The 27933-nt window shown below is 33.7% G+C and overlaps 1 protein-coding gene across 4 annotated transcripts in view; it reads left to right on the top strand.

Annotated features, from left to right (window-relative positions):
- The window catches only part of ASXL3 (ASXL transcriptional regulator 3), a 243119-nt gene that overhangs the window by 105236 nt on the left and 109950 nt on the right, over positions 1-27933 (top strand). For all 4 annotated transcript variants that reach the window (XM_072604508.1, XM_072604511.1, XM_072604509.1 and 1 more), the window contains 2 exons: positions 2393-2501; positions 3655-3766. In XM_072604508.1, coding sequence (XP_072460609.1) covers positions 2393-2501; positions 3655-3766 — 221 coding nt within the window. The remainder of the gene's footprint in view (positions 1-2392; positions 2502-3654; positions 3767-27933) is intronic.

The following is a 27933-nucleotide window of genomic DNA, read 5'->3' on the forward strand; positions in this document are numbered from 1 at the left end:
TTTGTCTTCAAAGTGCTAAATGCATGATTTGTTTGCATGTGTATGTGAAGTGAATAAAAATTTTATTTGGGGAAATTTTTGAGAAATTTCCAGTACCCTATGTGAAATAATTGTAAGATACTCTGTGGTACCATTTGTAATCACAATATCTCAATGAAATATTTTTATTTATAGAGACATTATATATTATATAGTAAAGACATTTTCTACTCAAACCATAGCTTTCTGTCTGGAATAAGAGTTACAATAAGATATTTTTAAATGTCCGACTTGAATTTGAGACATTGCAAATGACAGTGAGTGAGTTATATTTATTTGGTTTTTATTTTTTATTCTTTATATCCTTCTATTGCTTTAATTAGTCTGAGGCTTAAATGTCTAGAGTATCTGTTGTTATGAATCTGAGTCAAAGGCAAGAGCAACATATGTTAGGTTTTAAAGCAGGTGAATTATTTTATAAAGCCTTATTAAAAATAACATTACTGCACCTTGTCATTTTTATATATTGGATTCCCTTCCGATTGTAGGGTTAGTATCTGCCTGCCAACTTCCTACTGAAAACCTGTAATTCTGACAGTTTCACTATATTGAGACTCCAAAAATCTGGTATAATGATTTATCACTAACTTCAAGTTGTAGGTAGATTGCCTGAAAGATATAATGAAAGTACAATTCTTTTGTGACGCTCAGTAAAATACTTCATGACATTCCTTTTCAGGAATTTCTTCATTGAATGAAATTTCAAGAGAGAGTCTTCATAGGTGTGTCTAGGCCTTCTCTAAAAAAAAAAAACAAATGATCTTTTGATTGGGAAAAATGATGAAGGCTAAAAACTATAGGAATCTTATGGAGAAAGGCAATATATAAATACAATTACTATATATTGTACTTCATTCATTAGTAATTTAATTTGTACTCTGGACAAATTCTTATTACTGTTTTTATATAATGTTCTTGTTGGATTTGAATGAATTAATGGAAAACTCTAGCAATAGTCAATTCTAGTATAGTTGTTACCATTGCATTATCTTGTCAGTGTCAAACTTTAATGAAATCAGATTAGAGCATGGGAAAAGATTTTTATACAAAAAATAATTTTAATGAGGCCTTCAGTATATTGCATATACATTTTATTAAACAGAATTCGAATACATGCTGAATTGATATCACATGTGTGACTGCTAGTCAGAAAAGGTGGAAGTTTTTGACTTTTCTGTCAGATGTATAACCTTCAGGCAGCAGCCTTTCCCATTTTGTGGCAAGGTGATGATTTTACTTGTAGGTGGCTCTTTAAGTACAGTGCAAAGTTGTATTTCCTGACTGACAGCTACAGTTACATGCTTGGGAATCTCAATAGAGCTGGGATTTTTACTTCAAGAACATTTCCCAACATTGGTAGAACTCTTGAGGAAAGTTTAAGGGATTTCATTATCAGCATTAGTTAGTTTTCAATCCCCTAATCTGATTTAATATATAGTGCTTTGGAGAGTCTGAAGCTAATTAGAACAACCATAGTTTGTCAGTTCTCTCTCCTGTTCCCTAAATCTCCCCCTTCCAATATTTTTTCTTGCATCTCCCCCTTTAGCCTGTTCAGGGGAGAATGTGAATATTAGTCTCTTTTGCTATATGAAGTACAAATGTATTTGTGAATTGGCATTGATATTTGATTGTGCATTTTTTATTTAGCTGTTTTTATGTTGTTACATGGGTGGCTGTTTAAAAAATTCAATTTAATTTAGACTTTGGCACCTGATGGCTTCACAAGAGAACATACTAGCTGATACTGGTATGAGAATTACTAGCTGACTCATATCTTAATCTCTTGTTTAAAATATCTTAATTGAGAATAGGCTATTACTGGTAGATGTTATATCTTAAGAATGTATGCAGACATAGAAACTTCACCTTGTGAAAAAATGCTACCTCTAAAGTAACTTAAATATTTGTAATTTCAAATCAGTTCTTCCTTAGTTTTTTTTATTCTTTTGTTGCCTTTCATCCTATAGGGTACAGCTGCCCTTGAACTTCGTAGTTTTTGATCATTCATGTGCAGCCATCAAATTGTCTGTAACATTTTAAAACTGAGGCTCCATGGTGTTTGTGAAATAATTTCACATAAATGTTTGGACTTTGGTTTCTTTAGAATGTGATGCTGGTTGCTGTATGAAGAAAAGCATAATTATAATTCACAGACTTTTTGCCTGAAGCCTATAGGACAGATGCATCTGATTAACTTTGGTGAAACTGGCCTGTTATTGTAATGTAGATGTTTTCAGGGTTGAGAGGCTATTTTAAAAGGCATGCATGATTTTTTTTTAAAGAGACAGTGAACAGTTTTGCAATAGATACTCTACTTCAGACTGCTTCATTTTTGCAAAATTTTATTTTCTAGTGGGACTTCTCCATTAGCCTGTCTGAATGCAATGCTTCACACCAACACTCGTGTAGGGGATGGGACATTCTTCAAAATCCCTGGGAAATCAGGACTTTATGCTCTTAAAGTAAGTTGGATTCTTCTGTAAATTTTATCCATTAATTTATGAATACATTTAATTCATAAGAAAATAGAATAGAAACAGAATTAGACTTGTGGAAAGGAGTGTGGTGAGTAGGCATTGACCCTAAACCCTAATTGTTTTCATATGTCTTAGAATGCAATTGATAATAAGTCGACACTTTATTTTTCAGGAAAAGAGTATCATATGGCAAAAAAGAGAATTGTTTCTTGAAAAGTTTTTATTTTTTCAGAGTTCTAGGTGGGAAGTTATTGGATTGTAAGCCCCTTCATAATGAAGTGTTGTTTGTGAAAAAAAATTTTTTTATTTGAAAATAGGATGATCCAGAGGAAATAGTACTAATTAAATCTGTATACTTTATAGTAAGAGTGGAGTAATTGAAAAGGAACACAAGATACCTGAGACTTAATTATTTCAACACCATTGGTTTTCTTTGTCATTAAAAATCGACATTAACTAGAATTCTTTTTGCAAAGTCTTATTGCTTTTTTTTGCTTTAATAGCCTATATTTTGAAAGAGTAAAATCAATGTGACCTTTGTTACTTATAATTTTAAAACATAAGATTTTTCCTTAAATGTTGACGCATTTATAATTTAATACTTTACCTCAATAAGATTTTTATTTTTTTTTTAAATCTCATCATGCTAAAAGATACTTCTGGCTGTTATCCAGATATTTTCTCTTGCATGCCGAATACCAGGCTCTAACGAGTATATTGGAATTTTTTAAATTTAGAGAGGTTTTTTTTTTTTTTTTAAGGCATTTACTTACTTGTTTCTCCCTTATAGCAAGCAACCTGGGTATATAACTCACTGAATAAACACAAAAATCTTTAACAATTTTTTTTTGCAGGGAGGGCACAGGGAATGAGGGATAAAAGAAGGAAAACAAAACAAAACAAATTCATTTTATGTATATGTGTGTTAGATAACCTTTTAATTTTTCAGAAGTCATTATCAATTGTTTAATTTTATTTCAGTTTTCCCTATAACTAATGACTATTACAGTTGAAGGTGATTACAATTGAAATTCAAAATATATTTGTGTCATAATTTGCTGTACATATTTAAAAAATATTATGAGTATTTTGATTTGCTAATTTGTACTTGTTTCCATTTCTCTCCCTTATGCTATAGAAGGAAGAATCTTCATGCCCGGCTGATGGAACATTGGATTTAGGCTGTGAATCAGAATTAGATGGCACTGAAATGGCTGAAGCAAACAGTAGTAATGGAGAAGAAAATGGAGGTAAGTGTCTAGAATTTCCTTATTCTGTTATTCTATTTGCATGCAATTATCATAATTTGTTGAATGTGTTTCCATACTGTGTAGATTTAGTAAAGAATATATTTTTTCTATATTGCTACATTCTAGATGTATATTTAGTTGCATGTTCATGCAGAGGATTAAAACACTAAAAGGGGCAGTTTAGAGGATAGATGTGTGTGTGCGTGTGTGCATGTGTGTGTGTGTGTGCATGTGTGTGTGTGTGTGCGTGTGTGTGTGTGTGTGTGTGTGTGTGTGTGTGTGTGTGTGTGTGTGTGTAGTGTTTATTTTTCTGGATATTGTATTTTTTCCTGCAGTGTTCTCAGTAGACACATTCTTCTTATGAGATGACGATAAGGGATATAGGTTTTCTAGTGGATCAATTCTGGATGAAAACTGAAAAGACCATGTTCTACCTTTCAATTTGCTGATTTTCTATGTGACCATGGGCATGTTCCATAACCTGAAATGAAAAATTAATACTTATTTTTTGAGGTACATTATGTTCTTGGTTGTCTTAAAGTATTAAGCTCTTTCATTTTCTGTACTGAACCATATTTTTTTAATGAGTGACTATGAAGAATAACTAAAGTACTTATGCGTAGAATTCCAGGATAAATAAAGTTATAACATTGAAGACTTTTGTGTTATAATTTTTGTGGTATAATGCATGGAATAGAGTAAGTGCTTACTAAATACTTGTTGACTACCTGCTGGCATTTTGTACAGTTGTCATACCTGTGCTGCCTTACTCTCCATGATCATTCTGCTTATCTATTCCATTAGTAAGTTCAAAAGGATAGTTTGAGAAGGAAACTGTACTAGCATAGTTAACATGACTGTTAATTAAATTTAAAAGCCTCAGCATTAGACTGAAGACATTACAGTTTATTAAATATAATGAAATAATCTTTGTAGTCCTTAAACTGAATGGGTGCTCTCATGCTGGTGTACTTTTTGATAGTCTATGAGTCTCATGGTAATGGTTGACAAGTAGTCCTCTCTTTGACTGACCCTATAAGAAGTTCTCCAAGTTTTTATTACAAGCCTGAAGATATGCTTTATATGTGGAGTTTTTTCTTACTATCTTGCCTGTGATCAGGATTGGCTGTGAGATACCATCTGAAGATTCATATTATTCTAGTTATAATTTGGACTAGGATAGACTGCTGTCACATGGAGTTAGGGAAACCACAGTGGCAGAGATATACATAGCAGAATCTGATTTTCTGGGTGGTCTAATTGTGTTGACAAAAAATAGACTTTTATACTGAATGATTAAATATAAAACTTTTTTTGATGGATCACTCTACTTGAAAGTTCTGTCAGAGCTAGCTTTGTTATTGTGGCAGGGACACTGTATTTGAAATTGGAAAAAATGAGTTCTATTTCTGCCTCTGCTATTTGCTACCTTTGTAATCTCAAACTATTTTACCTTCCTAGGACTCATCTTCCTAATCTTTACATTGAAGGAGTTGGGTTAAATGATCTCTAAGGTTGTTTTGAATCCTAGTTCCTGTGTACCCTTTGCCAAAAGTCATGTCTCTTAATTTCATGTGAAAAAAAGCATATAGTCATATATATCCAGACAAAATGAGTAGGAGTAGTTCCCCAAGAATTTTGTTCCCCCTTGAATTTCTTGAGGGGAAAATAGAAAGCAAGGCATAATAGTACTATCCAGAACAGTAGTTTGTTTATTGAAACACTTCTAAATACTTTCCCTTTTACTTCTGGCAGCATACCATATTGCTCCTTTCTGGACAGTGTGCTTCCTGTCTGCTTGAGCAAATCCTCTTTTGTGTACTGCCTATTGTTACATCCTTTGTATTTACAAGCAAGGGAATTGTAGGAAATTAAAGAGAGGAGGTCACGATTGGTCCATGTACCTCCATTTCTGTAGGCAAGATAATTGAGTTTTAGCATTAAAGAGCTATTGCTATTATAAGCAGAAGGTAGACCTTGCCTTTTCCAAATTAGGGATTATCATTTCTTGAAAAAGTGGAGTAAGTGCATTTTTTCAACAGGAAATTTCTACATTTTAGTTCTATGTGTTTGGCTCAGGTAGAATGCGTGGAATTAGAATTAGGAAGATGTGAGTTTGAATCCTGCCTGTGACATGCATAAATGGCTACAAAGTCACTTAAAGTCTTCAAGTTTAAGTTTTCTCATCTGGAAAATGGGAATAATAATACTTGTAATAATATCTAAATCCTGAGTGGCAGCTCCTAGGATTTTTCTTGGGTTTAAATGAGATGAATGAATGAATGAATGAATGAATGAATGAATGAATGAATGGATGGATGAATAAAAAGTGTATAGTAAGTGCTGACTATGTGCCAGATATTTTGCCTAAGTTATAGGGATACAGCATACAAAAAAGACAGTCCTTGCCATAAAAGAGCTTACATTCTAATAATGTAACCTACCCACCCAGCTTCACTCTTTAAGACTCTTCCATCTTGCCATCAGGAACTTCATCATTCATTGCATCAGTACTCTCAGTACCCTCTGCCTCTATGAGTGGAGAGTGTAGTGAAGAACTCCTCCTAAAGCATCCATTAAGGAGGGTGTCCAGGCTGATCACGTCTTCATTTCCTACTGGCTGCATTTCTTTGGATTTATTCATCATTCCCTTATGTTCAGTGTCTCTCCTCCCTCTCCCTCTTTCAGCTCTTGTGTACTGCTGGGACTGTCTTTTTCTTATTCGTATCTCCAGCATTTAGCACAATGCTTGGTACATAGTAAGTGCTTAATAAATGTTAGTTAACTCAGTAATAATGGCAAAAAATACATATAAAAGAAGTAATATACATAAATCTCTGCAAATTTTAAAACACATCTACTCTTAAGAATGAGCTCCATAAGGATAAGGGCTGTGTCTTATTTAATTTTTGTATCTCACTATTTAGCATTATGGGATGGCCCAGTGGATAGAACATTGAGTTTTGAATAAGGAAGACTCATTTTCGTGAGTTCAGATTTGATCACAGAAACTTACTAGCTGGGTAACCCTAGACAAATCACTTAACCCTCTTTGCCTCAGTTACTCATCTGTAAAATGAGTTGGAGAAGAAAATGGCAAACCACTTCTGCATCTTTGCTAAGAAGACCCCACAATGCGGTTAGAAAGAGTTAGATATGACTGAAATAAGCAAATATCATCTTAGCATTGTGTGTGCCCTGAATGTAGTTGGTACTTGATAATTATTTCCTGATGTGATTTCATAGTTGAACTAAGTAATAATTTCAACTCCACATAACTAACTAAAGGAATGGGGAAATGGCTCTTCCAAATTAAACATACAAATATACTTTGAAAAGAACAAGGAAGCAGTATATAGATCAGATCACCATCTGTCATCATACTTTTACTCTCCCTCCCATTCCCCTTATGGAGAGACATCATAGCAGAGTGGTTATGGAGAGACATCATGGCAGAGTGAATAGTGTTTAATTTGGAAGCAGAGAGAAGTGGGCTCACATCTTCACTCTTATGCTTATTGGCTAGGTGACTGTGGGCACATTACTTAATTTCAATTTCTTTATTTAAAGAAAGAGGATGTGATAGTAGCAGCTGTTTCACAGGATTGTTGCGAGGATCAAATGAAAAAAATTACATGAATTGCTTTGCAAATCTAAAAAGTACCACATAAATGTGAACTAATATTATTATGTGATGAAAGGATAAGGAGAGCTGACAAGAAATCAGCTGATAAGAAATCTATGTACGTAGTTACATATATATTTATGTCTGTCTTATTGATATGGAATGCCAAAGTATTTGAGTCTATATGTATATATGAGTACAGTCAGATGGTCACAGAATTTGTTGATATTTGCTGCACCATCAAAGAACCTAGGAGACAGAATTTTAGAGAAAAGGAAGTAGTTCCCAAGTCTGCAAATAGTGGCAAGACCATCAGTGAGCTTTTACTCTTAGTTGCCTAGAGCAAAATTATAAGTAAGATACTTTAGTTTGGTATTATTTTGACCTAGTTTTTAGGGCAACTGAGTTGTTTTGTTTTGTTTTTTTTATATTGGGCAGTATTTTAGGGAGACATTTTCTCAGACATTTGTTGAAAGAAATAATTCATTTCCTGTTTGAGGAAACAGTGGGAATAATATCAGTCCTAATGTTTACAAGGCACAGAATAGTGTTCATTCATTTTTAATCCTCTTTGTAAGTTATACTGTATACATTTTGCTTAATGATTCTTTATTTGATTCTTTGGCTTCTCAACTACTTCTCATGTTAATAAGAATCAGATTTACCAACCGAAGAAAGTAAACTATTCAAATTTTACAAGTTAAGCTCTACAGATCAAAGAATGATTTAGGTGAATCACTTGATATATCTATGTTGACAACCCATGACCATTTATGTCAATATAAGTATAGATCTATGTCACCCAAAGAAAATGTTTTGAATTTTTTGAGCTATTTTGGTCAGAGCTTCATGTATGAGTGAGAATTGTTTACTGAATATAAGTACTTCTCAGGAGTTTACTCACACATTTGTTGTTTACGTAGAGTACCTACTGTTAAGGTACTTGCATGACATACTTAGGCCATTTTTTTTGATTATGTGACCATATATGAGTAGCATTTTTTTACACTATTTAACAAATTTTCTCTTGAAAAGGAAACAAAGGAGTTCTTGTTTTTTTGGATCTCATTATGCTTCACATTAGAAATCAAAATCAACTATGCCCTTTATATTTAAAATGGGGATTCTCTAAGCAATTATGGGGAAACTGGAGAAAGTACAATTTTCGTCCAGTATAGATCAAACAGTGGTCTGCTTGTTATTAAGCCTAATAACTTTCAGGGATGAAGCAGCATTGTAGTAGGGACTTGAGTATTCTAAAGCATTCTTTATTAAAAAAGAAGGAAAAAAACTGATAGAGAACATGTATTCGATCCTTCAGGCTGTGAGATCCTTAGTAAAAATAATGATTTAATCACCCAAAGATTTTAAGAGTTTAAAAATTACCCTTTTATGACCAACTTTTATAATTGGCCCCTGATTTTATACTTTTTGGCAAATTTGTTGTTAACTTAATGAAACTTTATTCATTTGGTTGTTTGTTTTCCTTGGCCCAGAGGCTGATCTTTTCCTTTTTAGAAATGTAAAAAATGCTGTTAAATGCCCTGAAGTATATGGATAAAGATCTTTGTTGAGATATCAGTTACATATGGTTAAGCAGCTTCTCTGGGTGCATGATTGCCTAGAGAAATGTGAAGGTAGCTTTTTGGTTCTGGGGCCATTTGGCAGTAGTCAGATTGACAGCAATTCACACTAGTAGAAGAAGGAAAAGTGAAAGCCTTTATGGGTGCAAAAGAAAGTGAGGATAACTTCTTTAAACTATTGTTGTAAATCTATCCTGTAATGCCTTTGGATTATATTTCTTTATGCTATGAAATAGACTCTTTCTTGGTAAATTTTCTGTGATTTTCTAGTCTTTCCTTAGTCTTTAATGGGAGTGTTTAGAAACTTGAGAAAATATACTACCTGTCAGAGAGAGAGAGAAGTATGTATATGAATGAATCTGTGAGAAGGTTTCATACAGCAGGTAGAGCAAGGATTGTAAGAACCTAAAGTGAACTGAAAGAGCTCCACATACTGAACCTGTCTTGGCAGATTGACACTGGTGTGTGTGTGTGTGTGTCTGTGTGTGTCTGTGTGTGGTGTTATCCTCACCTAGTCCCCTAGGCATTTTCTCTAACTATCCCCCATGCCTGGAATACTCTCCCTCCTCTGCTCTCACTGCTGACCTTCCCAACTTCCTTTATGTCTCACCTAAAATCCTACCTTTGTAGGGAAGCCTTCTCTAATTCCTCAATCCCAGGCCTTTCCTTCTTTTAATTACTTCTCATTTATTCTCTAAGTAGTTTGCTTTGTATATATTTATTTGCATGTTGTGTTTCCCAGTAGATTGTAAGCCCATTGAGGGCAGGGACTATCTTTTGACTCTCTTTATATCACCAGTTCTTAGTATAGTGCCATAGTTCTTAGCCTTGGTCCTCAATACATGCTTTTTGAATTGAATTGAGTAAGGAAGGAGAAGTATTGCAGGATAGGAGAGGAAGAATAAGGAAAGGACTAACTATTCCAAGAAAAGTATAGGTCAAAGATTAGTGGTTGTCACCCAGAACCAGAGATGTCAAGCTTATCAGCAGTCCACAAAACTCTTGAATACAACTGGAATCAGATTAAAATGTAATTGAGAAATGTTTAACAAAACAAAAATATAATACACCATAGATAATGTTAATTTGTGGTTTTATGTCATTATGTAGTCTTTAGGTGTCTCTTTCTATTGGAGTTTAATACTGTTGCCGTAAAACTTACTTTTCTTAATTCATCTCAGCAAAACCCAGTGCTTGCTTAGGACAAGTCTCTATGCTGTCTGGGGATTCAAAGACAAAAAAATAAGTCTTTTAAAGAGCTTAAATTTTACTGGAGGAGAAAGAATATATAAGAAAGTAACTGCAAAATATAAATGAAATCATAATAAAGTAATTTCATGTGGGATATAGTGCTAATAGGGGAATTAGGAAAGGCCTGAGTGGCAACGAAGCTGCAGTTTGAAGGAAGCTAGGTAATTTCAATGGTGGAGAAGGAATATGTTTCACATATTAGGGACCAGTTTTGTAAAGGAGTAGATGTGGGATGTAGAATGTGGGTATAGGTTTTCAGACTAGTTTGTCTAGCATCGAGAATGTATAAGGAGGAATAATAGGTAATTAAATCCATTCTGTCTTGACCATGCCCATAGTCCTTATTGGTACTTTTCTAACCTCTGGAACCACATAGATTTCAACACATATTCCCCAAAAGTGACACACTTGACCCTTGTCTTTTTTGTATTAATTTATTTGTTTTTAGTTTTCTACAGTCACTTCTAAAAGTCTTAGATTTTCTCCCTCTCCCTCTGCCCTTCCTCCCTAGATAACGTGCAGTCTTATATGGGTTCTACACATACATTCTTATTAAATACATTTTCACATTGGTCATGTTGCATAGAAGAATTAAACTGAATGGGAGAAACTATGAGAAAAACCAAAATAAAATAAAACATAACACAAGAGAAAATATTCTGCTTCATTCTGTGATCCATTTCCATAGTTGTTTCTGTGGATGTGGAAGGCATTTTGCCTGAAGAATCCTTTGGAAATGTTTTAGGTCCTTGCATTGCTATGAATGGCTAAGTCTACCATAAAAATTCCTCACGCGCTGTGGTTATTACTGTGTACAATGTTCTCCTGGTTCTGCTCCTTTAACTCAGCATCAGTTCATATAAATCCTTCTGGGCCTCTCTGAAGTCTTTCTGTTCATCATTTCTTATAGCACAATAGTATTCCCTTACATTCATGTACCACAACTTGTTCAGCCATTCCCCAGTTGATGGGCATCCCCTTGATTTCCAGTTCTTGGCCACGACAAAAAGAGCGGCTTTAAATATTTTTGTACATGTGGAACCCTTTCCCATTTTTATGATCTCTTTGGGATACAGTCCTTGAAGAGATATTGCTGGGTCAAACGGTATGCACATTTTTGTAGCCCTTTGGGCTTAGTTCCAAGTTGCTTTCCAGAATGGTTTGGCCCTTATCTTTTAATCAGTTAAGAGAAGACTGGGATTTTCCCAAAGAAACCTTTGCTAATAAAAGAAAATGAGCAAAGCATCAAATTTCAAAGTTTATAGAGAGTAGAAATCTTTTCCAAGGTAATAGTGTTCTTACTCCTCATTAGTTGTTATATCTTAAGGGGGCCAAAGTGTAGCACTCTTCTTCTGAGAAGGGACAGGATAAAAAGAGAATGAGAAGAGGATAAACCGTGAGGAAAAATAGGATGGAGGCAAATGCACGACTAGTAAATATAACTTTGAATGTGGATGGGATGAACTCACCCATAAAATGGAAACAGCAGAATGGATTAAAAAAGTAGAATCTAGCAATATAATATGCTGTTTACAGAAACACATTTAAAAATGAGGGCTACATGTACAATAAAAATAAAGGGCTAAAGAAATTATTATGCTTCATGTGATATAAAAAAGGGGTAACAATCATGATCTGAGACAAAATTAAGATAAAGGGGTACCATAGATAATAAAGTAATGCCAATTTTATTAAATATGCACCAAGTCCTGTAGTATCCAGATTTTGTAAAGAAAAAGCTGAATGAATTACAAGTACAGATAAATAGTAAAACTATAAAAATAGGGTACTTCAACCTTCCCCTTTCAGAAATAGATTAATTTAACCAAAAAAAGACTAAGACAAAGATGAGTAAAATCTTAGATAACCTAGGTATGCTAGCTATCTGGAGAGAATTAAATGGGAATAGAAAGGAATATGCATTTTTCTCAGCAGTAAATGGTACTCTTGAAAAATTGGCCGTATATTACAGTACAAAAATTTCATGATTAAATGAAGAAATATTAAATATACCCTTTTCAAATCATGATGTAATAAAATCATTTAATAACAGACCATGGAAATGCAGATTACAAAGTAATTGTAGACTAAATAACCTAATCTTACAGAGTGTGTTAAAGAACTAAGCACAGAAGCAATAAATAATTTAAATAAAGAAAATGCCAATAATGAGACAATACACCAGACCCTGTGGGATGAAGGAAAAGTAGTAGTCAGAGGGAAAAAATACATACACATACGCACACACACATACACGCGCACACACATGCACTTTACATCAATAAAATAAAGAACTGCAATAAAAAAAATACAAAATGAATATTAAAAATCCCCAATTAAATACCAACTTGGAAATTCTAAAAATTAAAAGTGAAATTAATAAAATTGAGTGTAAGAAAATCATTGAACTAACAAATGGAACTAGGAGTTGGTTTTATGAAAAAAAAAACAATGAAAAAGATAAACCATTGGTTAATATGACTTTAAAAAGAGAATGCCATACCACAAATGTTAAAAATGAAAAGGATGAATATATCACTAATGAAGATGAGATCAGAGAAATTATTAAGAGATATTTTGCCCAATTTTATGCCAATAAATATAACAATTTAAGTGAAATGGAAGAATACTTATAAAAATATAAGTTGCCTGGATTAAAAGAAGAAGAAATAAAATATCTAAATCTGTTTTAGAAAAAAGAAATTGAGCAGGCCATAAATGAGCTTCCTAAGAAAAAAGCATCAGTACCAGATGGATTTACAAGTGAATTCTACCAAACATTTAGAGGTCAACTAATTCTAATATTGAATAAATTATTTGGAATAATAGGTAAAAGAAGGAGTCCTACCAAACTCTTTTTATGAAAGCAAATGGTGCTGATATGTAAACCAGAAAGAACAAAAACAGAAAGAAAATTATAGACCAATTTCATTAATGAATATAAATGCAAAAATCCTTAATAAAATACTAACTAGGAGAGTACAACAATTTGTCACAAAGATTCTATAATATAACCAAGTGAAATTTATACAAGAAACGAAAGAATGGTTTAACATAAGGGAAACTTAACATAATTGATTATATCAATAGCAAAAGTACAAAATTTATATGATTATTTCCATATATTTAGAAAAAACTCAACAAAATCGAACACTCATTCCTATCAAAATACTTGAAAGTATAGGTACAAGTGGATTTTTCCTTAAAATGATAAAAAATATCTACCTAAAACCATCACTGAGAATTATTTGTAATGGGGATAAGCTAGAAGTCTTCCCAGTAAGGTCAAGAGTGAAACAAGGATGCCCATTATCACCAATATTGTTCAGTATTTTAGAAATGTTAGCAATAGTAGTAAGAGAAAAAAAAGAAATTGAAGGAATCAGAATGAGCAAAGAGGTGCTAAAAGTATATCTTTTTGCAGATGATGTGATGATATACTTGGAAATTCTTAGAGAGTCAACTAAAAAGGTAATTGAAACAACAATTCAAACAGTCTCATAACATAAAATAAACCCACATAAATCATCAGCATTTTTGTTTATCACCAACAAAACCCTTCAAGAAGATATAGAGACACCTCATTTAAAATAACTGTAGACAACATAAAATACCTGAGAGTCTCTTTGTCAAGACAAACCCAGGAATTACATGAATACAATTATACAAGTATAAAAACACCTTTCACACAATTAAAGTCAGATCTAAGTAACTGGAAAAATATCAGTTGCTCATGGGTGGGCAGGGCTAATATAATTAAAATGACAGTTTTACCTAAGTTAATTTACTTATTCGATACCATCCCAATTAAACTACAATTTTATTGAGCTAGAAAAAATAGTAAAATTCATTTGGAGGAACAAAAGATCAAGAACATCAAAGATGTTAATGAAAACATTGCAAAGGAGGTTTAGCAGTGCCATATGTTAAATTATATTATAAAGTAGTTATTATCAGAACTATTTGGTACTGGCTAAGAAATAGAAAGGTGGATCTTTGCTCTACTGACCAAAGTCGATACACAGTAACCAGTTATAAATGACAACGGTAACTTTGTGTTTGAGAAATGTAAAGATTCAAGCTTATGGGTTAAGAATTCATTGTTTGGCAAAAATTGTTGGGAAAACTGGAAAGATATTTTATAATTATGAGCATGATTACCATTGTTATTATTTATACTTTTCTTGGCCCTGTATACCAACTTTACTCACTTTCATTGGCCAGCCTTTTGTAGCTCATATATGTCTCCTCTCTGCTGAGCAATTTGCCATCATTTCATCCTAACAGTTTATAGTGTAGACAATAATCATTTTATTCTTTTTGAGTTGCTTACTCAATTATTCGGCATCATTTTGTTTAGAGAACAGAAAGGTTTTAGAAAAGTGTTAGCTCAAATCCTGCCTCTGGCACATGCTAGTATATGACAACAGGGATATTACTGTTTTCTTGGTATCCTAGATGACTTTCTAAAACTACATTGTGGATGAGTTGTTAATTTTTGTCAGTGGAAAGAATTTTCATATTGGTAGTTTTCTACACAGACGAAATTACAGGTCTGGAACAAAACAAGTGTCATCATCATTGCTGGCATTTATATAGCATCTACTATTTCCCAAGCATTGTGCCAGTTGTTTTACTAGCATCACAGAATCTTTGATTATTAAACAACCCTGGGAGAGAGGTGCTATTATCTATTTTACAGTTGAGTGAACTGAGGCAAACAGAGATTAAATAATGTGCCCAGAATCATCCAGTTGATAGTTGTCTCAGGTGAGATTTAAACTTCAGTATTCTAGACTTTCAGCCTAGTGCTCTATCCATTACACTGCATTTCAGAAACTCTGACATACATTGAAGTATAAGTACTGTACATAAAAAAAACTTTCACATATAATGATTATCTGCCATTTGGAGTCATTCACTTTTCTGCTAATCTTCATTAATGAAGTTAATTTTGACCTAATTGTACTTTGTGGTGACACCCTGTTAAAATACTGTTTCATAGTAAAAATCATCTATTGTGATATCTGCATTTAAGATTATTTTTTATAATCTTATTTTATAATGATAGTAGTGACTGACTATTGTACAAATGTCAAAATCACATCTCAGGAGAGGCTCTGATATGGTGACTTGTGTTCTAAGCTGCTTCAGTTAGCAACCTAATGTAATGAAAAAGAGTACTGTATTTATACAAGAGATCAAATGCTACCTCTGATATTTGTTGCCTCTAGGATTGTCTTTTGCCTCATTGTATCCTCAGTGTTTAGCTCACTTCCTGATGCATAATAAGTGCTTAATAGATATGTATTGATTGATTAATTGATTGTGACTCTTGGGCAAGTTACTTTATCCCTTTGATCTCAGTTTCTTCATTTGTAAAAAGAGGGAGTTAAACAGTCTTTAAGATCCTTTATAGCCATAAACCTGTGACCCTATGTTTCTCTAAGAATTATCTGAAAAAAGTCAGTGAGTAAACAAACATTTATTAACCTCCTATTTTTTTTTTCCAGGAACTGTGCTTTTAGCACTGTGGATACAAAGAAAAAGCAAAAGAAAGAAAGGGGCTGTTGGGAGAATAGTAGTTTAAAGTTCAAAGCTGGAGGCTCAAAAGCAAGATGGTAGAGTAACAGCAGGGACTTACCAGAACTCTCCCAAATTCTCCTCCAAGTGACATTAAAATAAGTCCTCAAAACTTATTCTGGAGCAACCGAACCACCAAAGAAGGGGTGAAACAATTTTCTGTTTAGAAGGTTGGCAAGAAAGGTCTGTCTCATTGGGGTGAGAGTGGAATGCAGTCCAGTGCAGGTTGCACCTCAGCAGTCTAGCAGCAGGTCTTGGTTGGGGCGGGGTAGTGGTGAATGAATTGGTGGTTGCTCTGGCTTCTGGAGCTCTCAGCCTGTAGATTGTAAGGGGGTTGGAAAACTGGTCAGAAGGTGATTCTTGGAAATGCTTTGCTACCACTGGGTGCAGGACTCTATTGCATTGCCCATAGGATGTTCTGGGTCATAGTCCCAGGGTGAGGAAGAGGAAGAGGACAAGCAGGAAAAGAGATCTTGGTCACAGTTCCAGGGCAGAAAAGAATGCTTGTGGTACCTCACAGACCACAGCAGAGGCCAGGATAGCATTGACCACACTTCTCCTTAGATCATATCACCTTGGAATAACTGAAACTTGGAGACCCTCCAGAGTAAACTCTGAACATAGAATCACACAAAACCTGAAACTTGGGATAATGCCCCCTCAGCTCTAGGAGCAGAGACCAACTGTAGTGTAAAGTTAAAAAATAAAGTCAAGTAGAAGACTGGGGAAATGAACAAACATCAAAAAAAAAAAAAAAAAAGACCTGACCGTAGCTACTGTGGTTACCAGGAAGATCAAAACACAAACTCAGAAGAAGTCAGATTAAAGAAACTACATGCAAAGCCTCAAAGAAACAATGTGAATTGGTCTCAGGCCTGGAAGAAGTTAAAAAGGATTTTAAAAATAGAATAAGGGGGAGAAAAAAGGGGGAAAGGAAATAAAAGTGATGCAAGAAAGGAGGCACAAAAAAATACTGAAAAACACCTTAAAAAACAAAATAGTCCAAATGGTAAAAGAGGCACAAATATCCACTGAAGAGAAGAATTCCTTACAAAGCTTAATTTGCCAAATGGAAAAAGAGGCATAAAAATTCACTGAAGAAAAAAACTCCTTAAAAAGTACAATTCACCAAATGGAAAAGGAGTTACAAAAGCTCACTGAAGAAAAATAATTCCTTAAAAATTGGAATTTGGCAAGTTGAAGCTAATGATTTTAAGGCACATCAAGAAACAATAAAACAAAATGAAAAAAAAATAGAAGAATATGTTAAATATCTCATTGGAAAAACAACTGACCTGAAAAACAGATCAAAGAGAGGATCATTGAACTACCTGAAGCAGCTTTTGATGATAGGAAGTTTGTTGGAGTAGGCAGAGACCTAGATTAAATCAGGAGAGACTTGGGTTCCAGTCCTGCCTCTTGACACTTTCTATCATTGTGACCATGGACAGGTTACTTCATGTCTCTCAGTTTCCTCATCTGTAAAATGGGAATCAAAATAATAATTGCACTTTAGTGTTTGCAGAATGCATTGCACACAATATGTCATTTGATCTTACATAGTTATTGTAAGATCCAAATGAGATAATGCATATAAAAATTCTTTGCAAGTGTTAAGACATAAATGCAGATTTTTAAAAATTATTTACCATTCCTTTTTTACCCCATTCTGATCTCTAATAACTTTTTAATAAACTTTCTTGCAATTTTATAATACCATAAGACAATTCCCACAGGTCTATAGGATGTGATGGATATAATAGTAGAGTGCCCTACCTCTTTATCTTTACCAAACCTTGGAACCCAAATGGTTTCAGCTAGTACCGATAATCATTGCTTGGTTCTTATGGGCACTAATGTGAGTTTCTATGAGGAGGTCTTTTTTGCTTTCCTTGTCTGCACACATGATTTTGGGTGATAATGTATTGGGGTTTCAAGAGAGCAATAAGGGTCCTGGTGCTGTGCTATTCTTATTCCCCTTGTCCCACATACAATTCATTTATTATATCAACCACTATTATATTTAAGTTGAACTCTTTAAAAAAACCAGAACTTTATTTCAATGAACCACTGAAATTGTACTTTTCCTCTTAAAATAGTTAAATTAGGGATTGATACCCATAGTAGGTGGCATGTTGTTCTCTTTCCCTTTGTGATGCACAGGAAATTTTGTGGTTTGGATGCCATATTTTGCCTAATTAATCTTGGGATGTGAGGCTTTGTTGACTTAAGAAAAATGTGGCTACTTCCCATTTAAAAAAATATTTTGTAACATGTATGATTCTTTGCCACAACCCATACTTTGCTTTGAAGAATTTTCTTATTTTCTATCTTCCTTTCTTCTAACTAAAATAATTTAAAATAAATAACCTGGAAATTTAATTTTAATTTTATAAAGAATAGTTTTTAAAATTTTAAAGTCAGACTTAAAGGATGTCAAATATCAAGCTGTATGTAAAAATGTGAGTTTGAGAGTGAGGTGAGGAAGGATGTATTTGAAAATATAGAACTTTTAAAATATGAATTTTGTTCCTATAAGTAATGTATCTTAAAATCCTTTAATAATGTCAAAACCTGTTTAAAAAATGGAGACTTTAATACACATTGTACATCATTATCATAATCAACAGTAATGCATTTTCTTTCAATTGTTATGAAATAAGACATCAAAATAAAGAAGGAAGTACAACACTAAGACTTTGCCTGCCAAATTAAAGTTTGTTTTGGGCAGAATTTAAGTATGAGTTTAGAGGCAAAAAGGGCAAGATGGCTCAGAGGATAGAGCACTGGGCTGGAAATCAGATCTGGCCTCAGACAGTTATCCCGGGTCACTTAGCTTTTGCCTCTGAGACAGGTGGCTCAGTGGAGAGAGTTCTGGGCCTGGAGTTAGAAAGACCTGAGTTCAAATGTGGTCTCAAGACACTTAGTAATTGTGTGCCCCTGGATATGTCACTTAACCTCTGTTTAATTTAATCCACTGGAGAAGAAAATTACAAACTAATTCAGTGTCTTTGCCAAGGAAACCCCATGAATAGCATGCTCCATGGGGGTTTGCAAATAGGGTTACAATAACCCTATGTCATAGTGTTACTGTAATGAAAGCATTTTGTGAAGTCTAAAGTTTTACTTACACATGAGCTATTTATTATTGTTATCATTATCTTGACCATCTCTTTTCTATCATTTTTATGAATCACAACAATATTATAGACAAAGGAGAGCTCTTAATTCTTTTTTGTGTCATGGGCCTTTTTGGCATTGGTGAAGCATATGATGCCCCTTCTCAGAAAAATGTTTTTAGCTAAATAAATTAAAAGATATAAGATTACAAAGAAAATCATTTTGTTGCGGGTTAAGTGGTTCACTGGATAGAGTTATGGGTCTGGAGTCAGAACACTTGCTTGAGTTCAAATCTAGCCTCAGATACTTGTAGCTGCATGTCCCTGAGCAAGTCAATTAACTTCTTTCTGCCTTAGTTTCATCTATAAAATAAAGATAATAATCTATATAATATGTAATAATCTATAAAATAAGGATAACAATAGCTTCTTTACAAGGTTGCTGTGAAGATTAACTGAGATAATGTTTATAAAAGTACTTTGGAACCTTAAAGAGCTGTATAAATACTAGCCATTTTTATTATTGAAATATTTATATTTTGATAAGTTATTGAAATATCGATATTAAATATAAATTAATATTGGTCTACAGAAATATTAAATATCAGCATTATCAATATTAAAATATGTATTTTAATTCATAGACTACAGACAAAGGATCCTGTGAATATTTTAAGTTGTATTCTGGCATTTTAATTACAATCTTGGAAAAAATAGGAAGATACTTTTAGATGTACTATCCTTATTTCCTCTTAAAGTTGTTTACACATATCAAACCACTGACAACTTCTAAGCAGCTTTTTTTTTTTTTTGGCACTAACAGAAAGAGTATCAGATTTTGGAATCAGGAGATGTGAGTTCTCATGCATGCAGATACTTTGTTGGCTTGTGGTCAGAGCTAAGTCACTTGAATGCCTCCATTTGGGAGTCTCCCTCTACTGAGGCAGATCTGCAGGTTGCCTGTAATTTCTATTCCTAGCAACCTGGGTCACCAAGGGAGTAAGGATGGATTGCTCATGCTCATGCAACAGGTTTCAGAGGTTATGATTTGAAACCAAATATTCTTAACTGCAGGGCTGACTCTTTGAGGAAAGAACACTGACTCTAAAGTCCAAGGACTTCCATTCAGATCCTGTCTCTGCCACTTAACTGTGTGACTGAATTTTTCTGGGCTTCCTTTTTCACTTTTGTAAAAAGAAGAGATTAGATTAGGTGGCCTCTAAGTCTCTTCCAGCTATGAATCTATGTTCTTTCATCTATTTCACCAGACTTTTCTCTAACTACAAAGCTGGATTTCTATCTCTAATAGGTAAAGATGTATGTGTGTGCATCTTTTCTATACATATACACACATGTGTATATATGTATGTGTGTGTGTGTATGTGTACATACATCTGTTTCCTTACTTATACGGTTATTGTAATGAAAGCACTTTATAAAGTCTAAAGTTCTATTTACACGTGAGCTATTCATTATTATCTTCATTATCTTGATCATGTCATTCCTATCATCATTTTAGGTGAGGTTCTGAAAGAAACAGCCACGGGGCCTTGTGCTAGGTATTTTGTTGGTGCAGTCTTACAGCCTTCAATGATGTGTATTCTCTCCATTGTTTCCTTGAATAATCTACGTTGATCACTATGTTCCAGTCCTCTGGTTCCATAAAGACAACCTTTCTTTAGTTTCTGGAAGCCAAGACCAGATCCTAAATTACCATTATAAGTTTATTTCTACTAATAAATCTTCATGATTCATCCATTTGTTGGATGACTCTTTGTTGACTTATTGGTGGCTGATTTTATGTCGCTCATCTTAGTTATTTCATAGACTCCATCCAGAGAAGCCCCTTTCAATCACTTTTTGCAAATCCAATGGTGTGTCACTGTTGCCAGTTTTTAAAATTACTTGGTAACAGTGATATCTGCCTATTCCAAAAGTATTTTTGTAGGTTTTTGACTGGTTATGTGCCCTAAAAATGTCTAATAATCCTCTTCCTCCTTTCTATAAGGAAAGTTTGAATCTCTCTATAACTGCTTTCTTGTTTTGTTAATATTATATATGGGTTTTTGTTAGGGTACTTTCCAAATCTTTTTATGATTCACTTTACAATTCTGAAAGTGTACACTAAGATTGGTTTTTTTTATGGGTGTGTGACAGTTTCTCTAATATATGTTTTCCATTCAGCTCTTTTAAAAAATTGCATTTTATTTTTAAAAATTAACAAGTTAATCTGACCTCACCCCCCTACACTTAATACTAAAATGGAAAGAAAGAAAGAAAGAAAACAAATACTTTGGTAACAGATACCCATCTTTGATTTCAGGAAGTCAGTAAATTTCTTTGCATATTCAGTCATACCCTTCTTGATATCTTAATCTCTTTCTGTCTTACCTTGAGGAGAACTAGGTATTGCCATTGTCCATTTATTTGGTGTGACCTTCTGTTTTGAATTTGAAGCCTCTAGTCTCTATCTTTCTTTGCTAAACATGAAGAATTTTACTTTTATCTAGTCCAAGGTAATGTTACTGTTTTCTTTCTTTCTTTCCTTTTTAGTGACCCCTGTACTTTTCATTCTGGAAAAGATAAGGAGAGTTACTCTTTAAAAAATAAAATTGGTAAAAAATAAAAAAAAAAATTTAGTTAAAGAACCATAAAGTTTTTAGACTATATATAAACATTAAGTTAGTCATTGGATGTTAATAATAAAAAATAACCAGAGTATAAAAACCTTATCTTCTCTAATAGCAAGTCCTAACCTATGATGTCAGTTTTAAAAGGCTATTTTTAAACTTTAAGTGCATTGTTTGGGTTGATTATGAACATTTTCCCAGACTAATAGTTTCAAACCAAAGTGTGATCCTAAAATCAAATTTGATATGATGGTTTCTGGGCTGCCCTTTGGGGTCATCAAGTTCTCCTAAATTTCCATAGCTTTTCTCTCTTGCAAAGTTGCTGTGAGGGTTTCAGACACAAGACTTGTACCTTTTCCCTTTTAACTGTGTAACACATAAAAGAAAAGTGCCCTGGAGGAGGAGGAGGAGGAGATGATGTGTGTGTGAATGAAGACTTAGACCTTTCTATTGTCATCTCTTTGTGCTTAGTGCTTATTTAGGAACACCAGTTTATTATGGATGTCAAGTGGCTAGTAATTTCTAAGTTACATGGCATCATTTGATAGTTGGGGGTAACATGAGTATACATGTCCTTCCTTTTGCTTGTCTGGGTTTTCATAGTGGTTCTTAAATAGAAAGGCTCTCCCTCTATACTTTCCCTTCCACTGCCTTTCTCTCCCTTTTAATGCATTATTTTCATTTGGCTGCCATTTCTGAGAGCAAATTCTAGTCTCCCAGAATATTTGTTTATTTATCTAAAAGCAGTTGTTAAAATGAGCCCAACATTACTTATTCATTATGACATGTATTATTAAAGCAGTTTCAAGAATGAGAAAAAAATGGAAAAAATATGTTTTCTCAGAACTCCAGAAGCTTCCTTTGAACAAATAGAGCCCATTAATTTCAGTGCACAAGCGCTTTTCAGAATTAGCTCTCCAAAAACTTTATATAGGTACTCTTGGGATACATAATGGAATTGGATATTTACAGATACATTAAAAATTGTTGTGGCTTGTCTGCATCTAAGGATCCAGTTTATGTGTCTGTCTTTCATAGTTGTCTGCATGTAGTTTACTTTAGATACACATTTATGTATGTGTTTTATTTGTGTTTAAGATCAAAAATACTTAATCTGCTTTCAGATCTGCGATCAATGTTAGAGATAATGCATAATTGGATGGAGAATTGTGAATAGCAAGGCAAAGACTTTAAAAAGTTCTTTTTCTTTATATTCCTAGCACTTAACATACTATTTGCCACATAGCAGACATTTAATAATTTTTGATGAAACCAAAACCCAGGAAGGTTGAGACTAGCTTGGAGTGGGGATGGAGATGGGGAGACAATTGGGAAATAAAAATTAAGATCGTCACTACACTCAAAGGCTAACCTTTATTAAACTCTTCCAACAAGCATTTATTAAATGTTTATTATATACCAGAGACTGTACTGAGAACTAGGAATACAAAGAAAAGCAAAAACATGACCCCTGTAGTCAAGGAATTCACATTCTAATGGAAGAGATAGGCAAACAACCATGTACAAACCAGCTGTATACAAGATATGGAAAGTAATCGTAGAGGAAAGACATTAACAGAGAGTGGGTGTAGGAAGAACTGGGAAGCACCTTTTAAAGGAAGCCAGGAAAGCCAGTATGTGGAGATAAGGAGAGGAGAGCATTAAGGGCACTGGGGAGATTCATTAAAAAAGACTAGAAATGCAGTCATATGCTCAGGTTTGCAAGGAGGTATGAGTAGATAGATTTTAAGAAGACAGAAAAGATCGAAAGAAGGAAGTTTGTGAAAGGCTTGACATGCCAAACAAGAGCAGTTTGTACAGGTATTTGATCCTGGAGGCAATAGGGAATTATTGGAGTTTATTTTTTATGGAGGTGACATGGTCAGATTTGTAATTATGAAAATCATTTCTCACCCCAGAACACCCCTCTGCCATGTCAACCCCCTTCTCCCATTGGTGAATTTTTGTGGGACTCCATTTTGGGGATGGACTCAGACTGGCCATGCTTAAATTCCCTCCTGGCTGGATTTCTGACTCTCAGTATTTTGCCACCATGTCTCAACTGCCTCTCATCTTGAATTCCTCTTCTGTGCTGACCACATTCTCCCATTGAAAGAGCCCAGGGTGTCTATTTTATTCATTGTACTTTTTTTTTAATTAAAAAGAATTAATTTATGGAATAAAATGGGCATTTCCATAACATAGTATAGTAAGAAAGATGATTGTACATGAAACTGCAAATCTACTGTACACAGCTTGCTATTCCTTTCAAATATATGACAAAATTATCACATACATTTTTTTCTTTTTTTCTTCCCTCCTTTCTCCCATTCCCCAAACTCTTTCCCATCCTTCCCCCCCCTTCCCTAGCACTAGGTGGTTACCATTAGACACAAATAGATATATTTTTGTAAAATTGTTCTATACATACTTCTACGATCAGTTCCTTCTCTGGATGTAAATAGCATCTTCATACTTCCTTTGTAGTTAATTTGGGTAATTATAATAACGGAAATAACTTATTTGCTCAAAGTTATAATTAAAACAATATATGCTATTACTGCATGCAGTGTTCTCTTGATTCTTCTCATTTTGCTCTTCACTATTTCATGCAAGTCTTTCCTTGTTTTTCTAAAATCATTGAGCTCATCTTTTCTTATATCACAGTAGTATTCCATCACAATCATATACTTGTTTAACCATTCAGCAATTGATAGGCATCCCTGAAATTTCCAGTTCTTTGCCACCACAAAGAGAGCTGCTATACACATTTTAGAATGTATAGGTTCTTTAAAAAATTTTTATAATAAATTATTTTTAGTTTTCAACATTCACTTCCATAAGATTTTGAGTTTTGAATTTTCTCCCTCTCCTCCTCTCTTCCCCAAGATGGCATGCAATCGGATACAGTTTCTGCTTATACATTCATATTAAACATATTTTGGCATTAGTTATGATGTGAAGAAGAATTAGAACTAATTGGAGGAACCATGAGAAAGAAGGAACAGAAAAAGAGAGCAAATAATATGCTTCCATCTGCAATCAGACTCCCAAGTTCTTTCTCTGGATGTGGATAGCATTTTCCACCATGAGTCTTTTGAAGTTGTCTTAGTTCCTTGCATTGTTGAAAAGAGCGAAGTCTATCAAGATCAGTCATCATATGATGTGGTTATTTCTGTATACAAAGTTCTCCTGGTTCTGCCCCTTTCACTCAGTTCATATAAATCTTTTTGAGGTTTTTCTAAAGTCAACTGCTCATCATTTCTTATAGCACAATATTATTTCATTATATTTATATACTACACCATGTTCAGCCAATCTTCAGTTGATGGACGTCCCCTCAGTTTCCAGTTCTTTGCCACTACAAAAAGAACTACTATAAATATTTTTGCACATGTGGGTCTTTTTCCCATTTTTATGATCTCTTTGGGATACAGACATAGAAGTAGTATTGCAGGTTTAAAGGTTGTGCATAATTTTATAACCCCTCTGGGCATAGTTCAAAATTGCTCTCCAAATGTTTGGATCAGTTTACAACTCCACCAACAATGCATTAGTGTTGCAATTTTCCCACATCTCCAACGTTTCTCATATTCTTGTTTTGTCATGTTAGCCAATCTAATAATTGTGATGTGGTACCTCAGTTGTTTTGCATTTCTCTAATGACTAGTGATTTAGAGCATTTTTTCATGAATGTAGATAGCTTTAATTTCTTCCTCTGAAAATTGCCTGTTCATATCCTTTGACTGTTGACTGTCAGCTGGGGAATGACTTATATTCTTATAAATTCAACTCAAGTTTCTATATATTTTAGCAATGTCACCTGTGTCTGAGACATTAGTTATAAAAAGTTTCCCAACTTTCTCCTTCTTCTAATCTTGGTTGCATTGATTTTGTTTTTGCAAAAACTTTCCAATTTAATGTAATCAGAGTTATCCATTTTGTATTGCATAATGTTCTCTACCTCTTGTTGGCCACAAATTCTTCCCTTCTCCCTAGATCTGACAGGTAAACTATTCCTTGCTTTCCTAGTTTGCTTATAGATAGTATCAAATCATGTACCTAATCTGTATAAATCACATATATCTAAATCATGTACCAGTTGGGACTTTACCTTGGTATAGGGTGTAAGGTGTTGTTCTGTGCCTAGTTTCTGCTATATTATTTTTCAGTTTTTCTAGCAGTTTTTGTTTAATAGTGAGTTCTTATCCCAGAAGCTGGACTCTTTTATTTATCAGCTAGGAGATTACTGTTGTCATTGACTGTTATGTGTTGCATACCTAACCTGTTTCTTTGATCCACCACTCTATTTCTTAGCCAATAATGAAGTAGTTTTGATGATTTCTGCTTTATTATACAATTTAAGTTCTGGTATACTAGGCTGCATTCCCTTGCATTTCTTTTCATTAATTCCCTTAATATTCTAGACCTTATTCTTCCAGATTAATGTTGTTATGGTTTTTTGCAGCTCTGTAAAATAATTTTTTGGTATTTTGATTAGTATGACGCTGAATAAGTAATTTAATTAGGTAGAATTGTCATTTTTATTATATTAGTTTAGGTCTACCCACGAGCAACTGATTTTTTTTCCAGTTACTTAGATCTGACTTTATTTATGTGGAAAGTGTTTTGTAATTGTGTTCATATAGTTCCTGGGTTTGTTTTGGCAGGTAGATTCCCAGAGATTTTATAGTGTCTACATTAACTTTAGATGGAATTTCTCTTTCTTTCTCTTGCTTGTTGGGCTTTGTTAGTTATATATAGAAATGCCAATGATTTATATGGGTTTGTTTTGTATCCTGCAACTTTGCTAAAGTTGTTTATTATTTTAAATAAATTTTTACTTGATTCTCTAGGATTCTCTATCATCATATTATCTGCAATGAGTGATAACTTTGTTTCTTTCTTGCCTATTCTAATTCTTTAGTTTCTTTTTTTCTCTTATTCCTAAAGCTAACATTTCCAGTACAATATTGAATAATAGTGGTGATAATGGACATCCTTGTTTCACTCTGTATCTTATTGGAAATGCTTCTAGTTATCACCATTACCTATAATGCTTGCTGATGGTTTTAGATAGATGCTACCTATCGTTTTAAGAAAGACTTCATTTATTCCTCTGCTCTCTAATGTTTTTATAAGAGTGGGTGTTGTATTTTGTCAAATGCTAGTTGCATGCCCAATTCATTGATCTTTTCTTTCACTATTTTATTCATGTAAGCATTCAGAGATATGAAACTCCCCTTAAGAACAGCTTTCATTGTATCCCATAAGTTTTGGTATGTTGTCTCATTATCATTCCCTTGAATGAAATTATTGTTTCTGTGATTTTTTTGTTTGATCCATTCATTCTTTAGGATTAGATTATTTAATTTTCAATTACTTTTTAGTCTATTTTTTGTAGCACTTTATTACACATAATTTTTATTGGATCATGATCTGAAAAAAGATTCACTTAATATTTCTGCCTTTCTGCATTGAATTGCGAGGTTTTTATGCTCTAATTCATGGTCAATTTTGTGTGTTGCATATCACCTAGAAAAAAGCAGTATATTCCTTTCTATCCCTATTCAGTTTTCTCCAGAGGTCAGCCATGTCAAACTTTTCTAAAATTCTGTTCATCTTCTTAATTTTTTTGTTTATTTTGTCTTTAGGTTTATCTAATTCTGAGAGGGGTAGGGGGAGGTCCCCTGTTAGTATAGTTTTGTTATCTATTTCTTCCTGTAACTTCCTTAACTTCTCCTTAGAATTTGGATGTTATAGCACTTGCCGCATATATGTTTACTAATATTACTTCATTGTGTATGGTATCTTTTAGCAGGATAGTTTCTTTCTTTAAATTAGATATGTTTTTGCTTTTACTTTGTCTGAGATCAGGATTGCTACTCCTGTTTTTACTTCAGTGGAAGCATAATCTGCTCAAACCTTTTACCTTTACTCTATGTGTATCTCTCTGCTTCAGATGTATTTCTTATAGGATTATGTTTCTTAATCCACTTGGCTATTCCCTTCCATTTTATGGGAGAGTTCATCCCTTTCACATTCACAGTTGTGATTACTGTCTATATCTTTCTCTCCATCCTATTTTTCCCTTTTTATGCTTTTTTCTCTTTCTCCCTTCCCTTTTCACTAGAATTTTGCTCTCTACCACTGCTTCCCTCAGTCTGCCCTTCTTTCTGTCAGCTACCCCTCTTTTCTTCCCCTTTTATAAATGTTAGAATTATAAATGCTATTATTGTTAAATCACTTGCTCAAGGTCATACAAGTAAAAATCTGTGAACCCAAGTCTTCTGACTACAAGTCCAGTAGTCTTTCCACTACACTGCATTGTTAGGAAACTTGAAAAGTTCTTCCTGTTCATGTAATTTCTACCCCC

The sequence above is a fragment of the Notamacropus eugenii genome, chromosome 4 (assembly GCF_028372415.1).
Source record: "Notamacropus eugenii isolate mMacEug1 chromosome 4, mMacEug1.pri_v2, whole genome shotgun sequence".
Taxonomy (NCBI): domain Eukaryota; kingdom Metazoa; phylum Chordata; class Mammalia; order Diprotodontia; family Macropodidae; genus Notamacropus; species Notamacropus eugenii.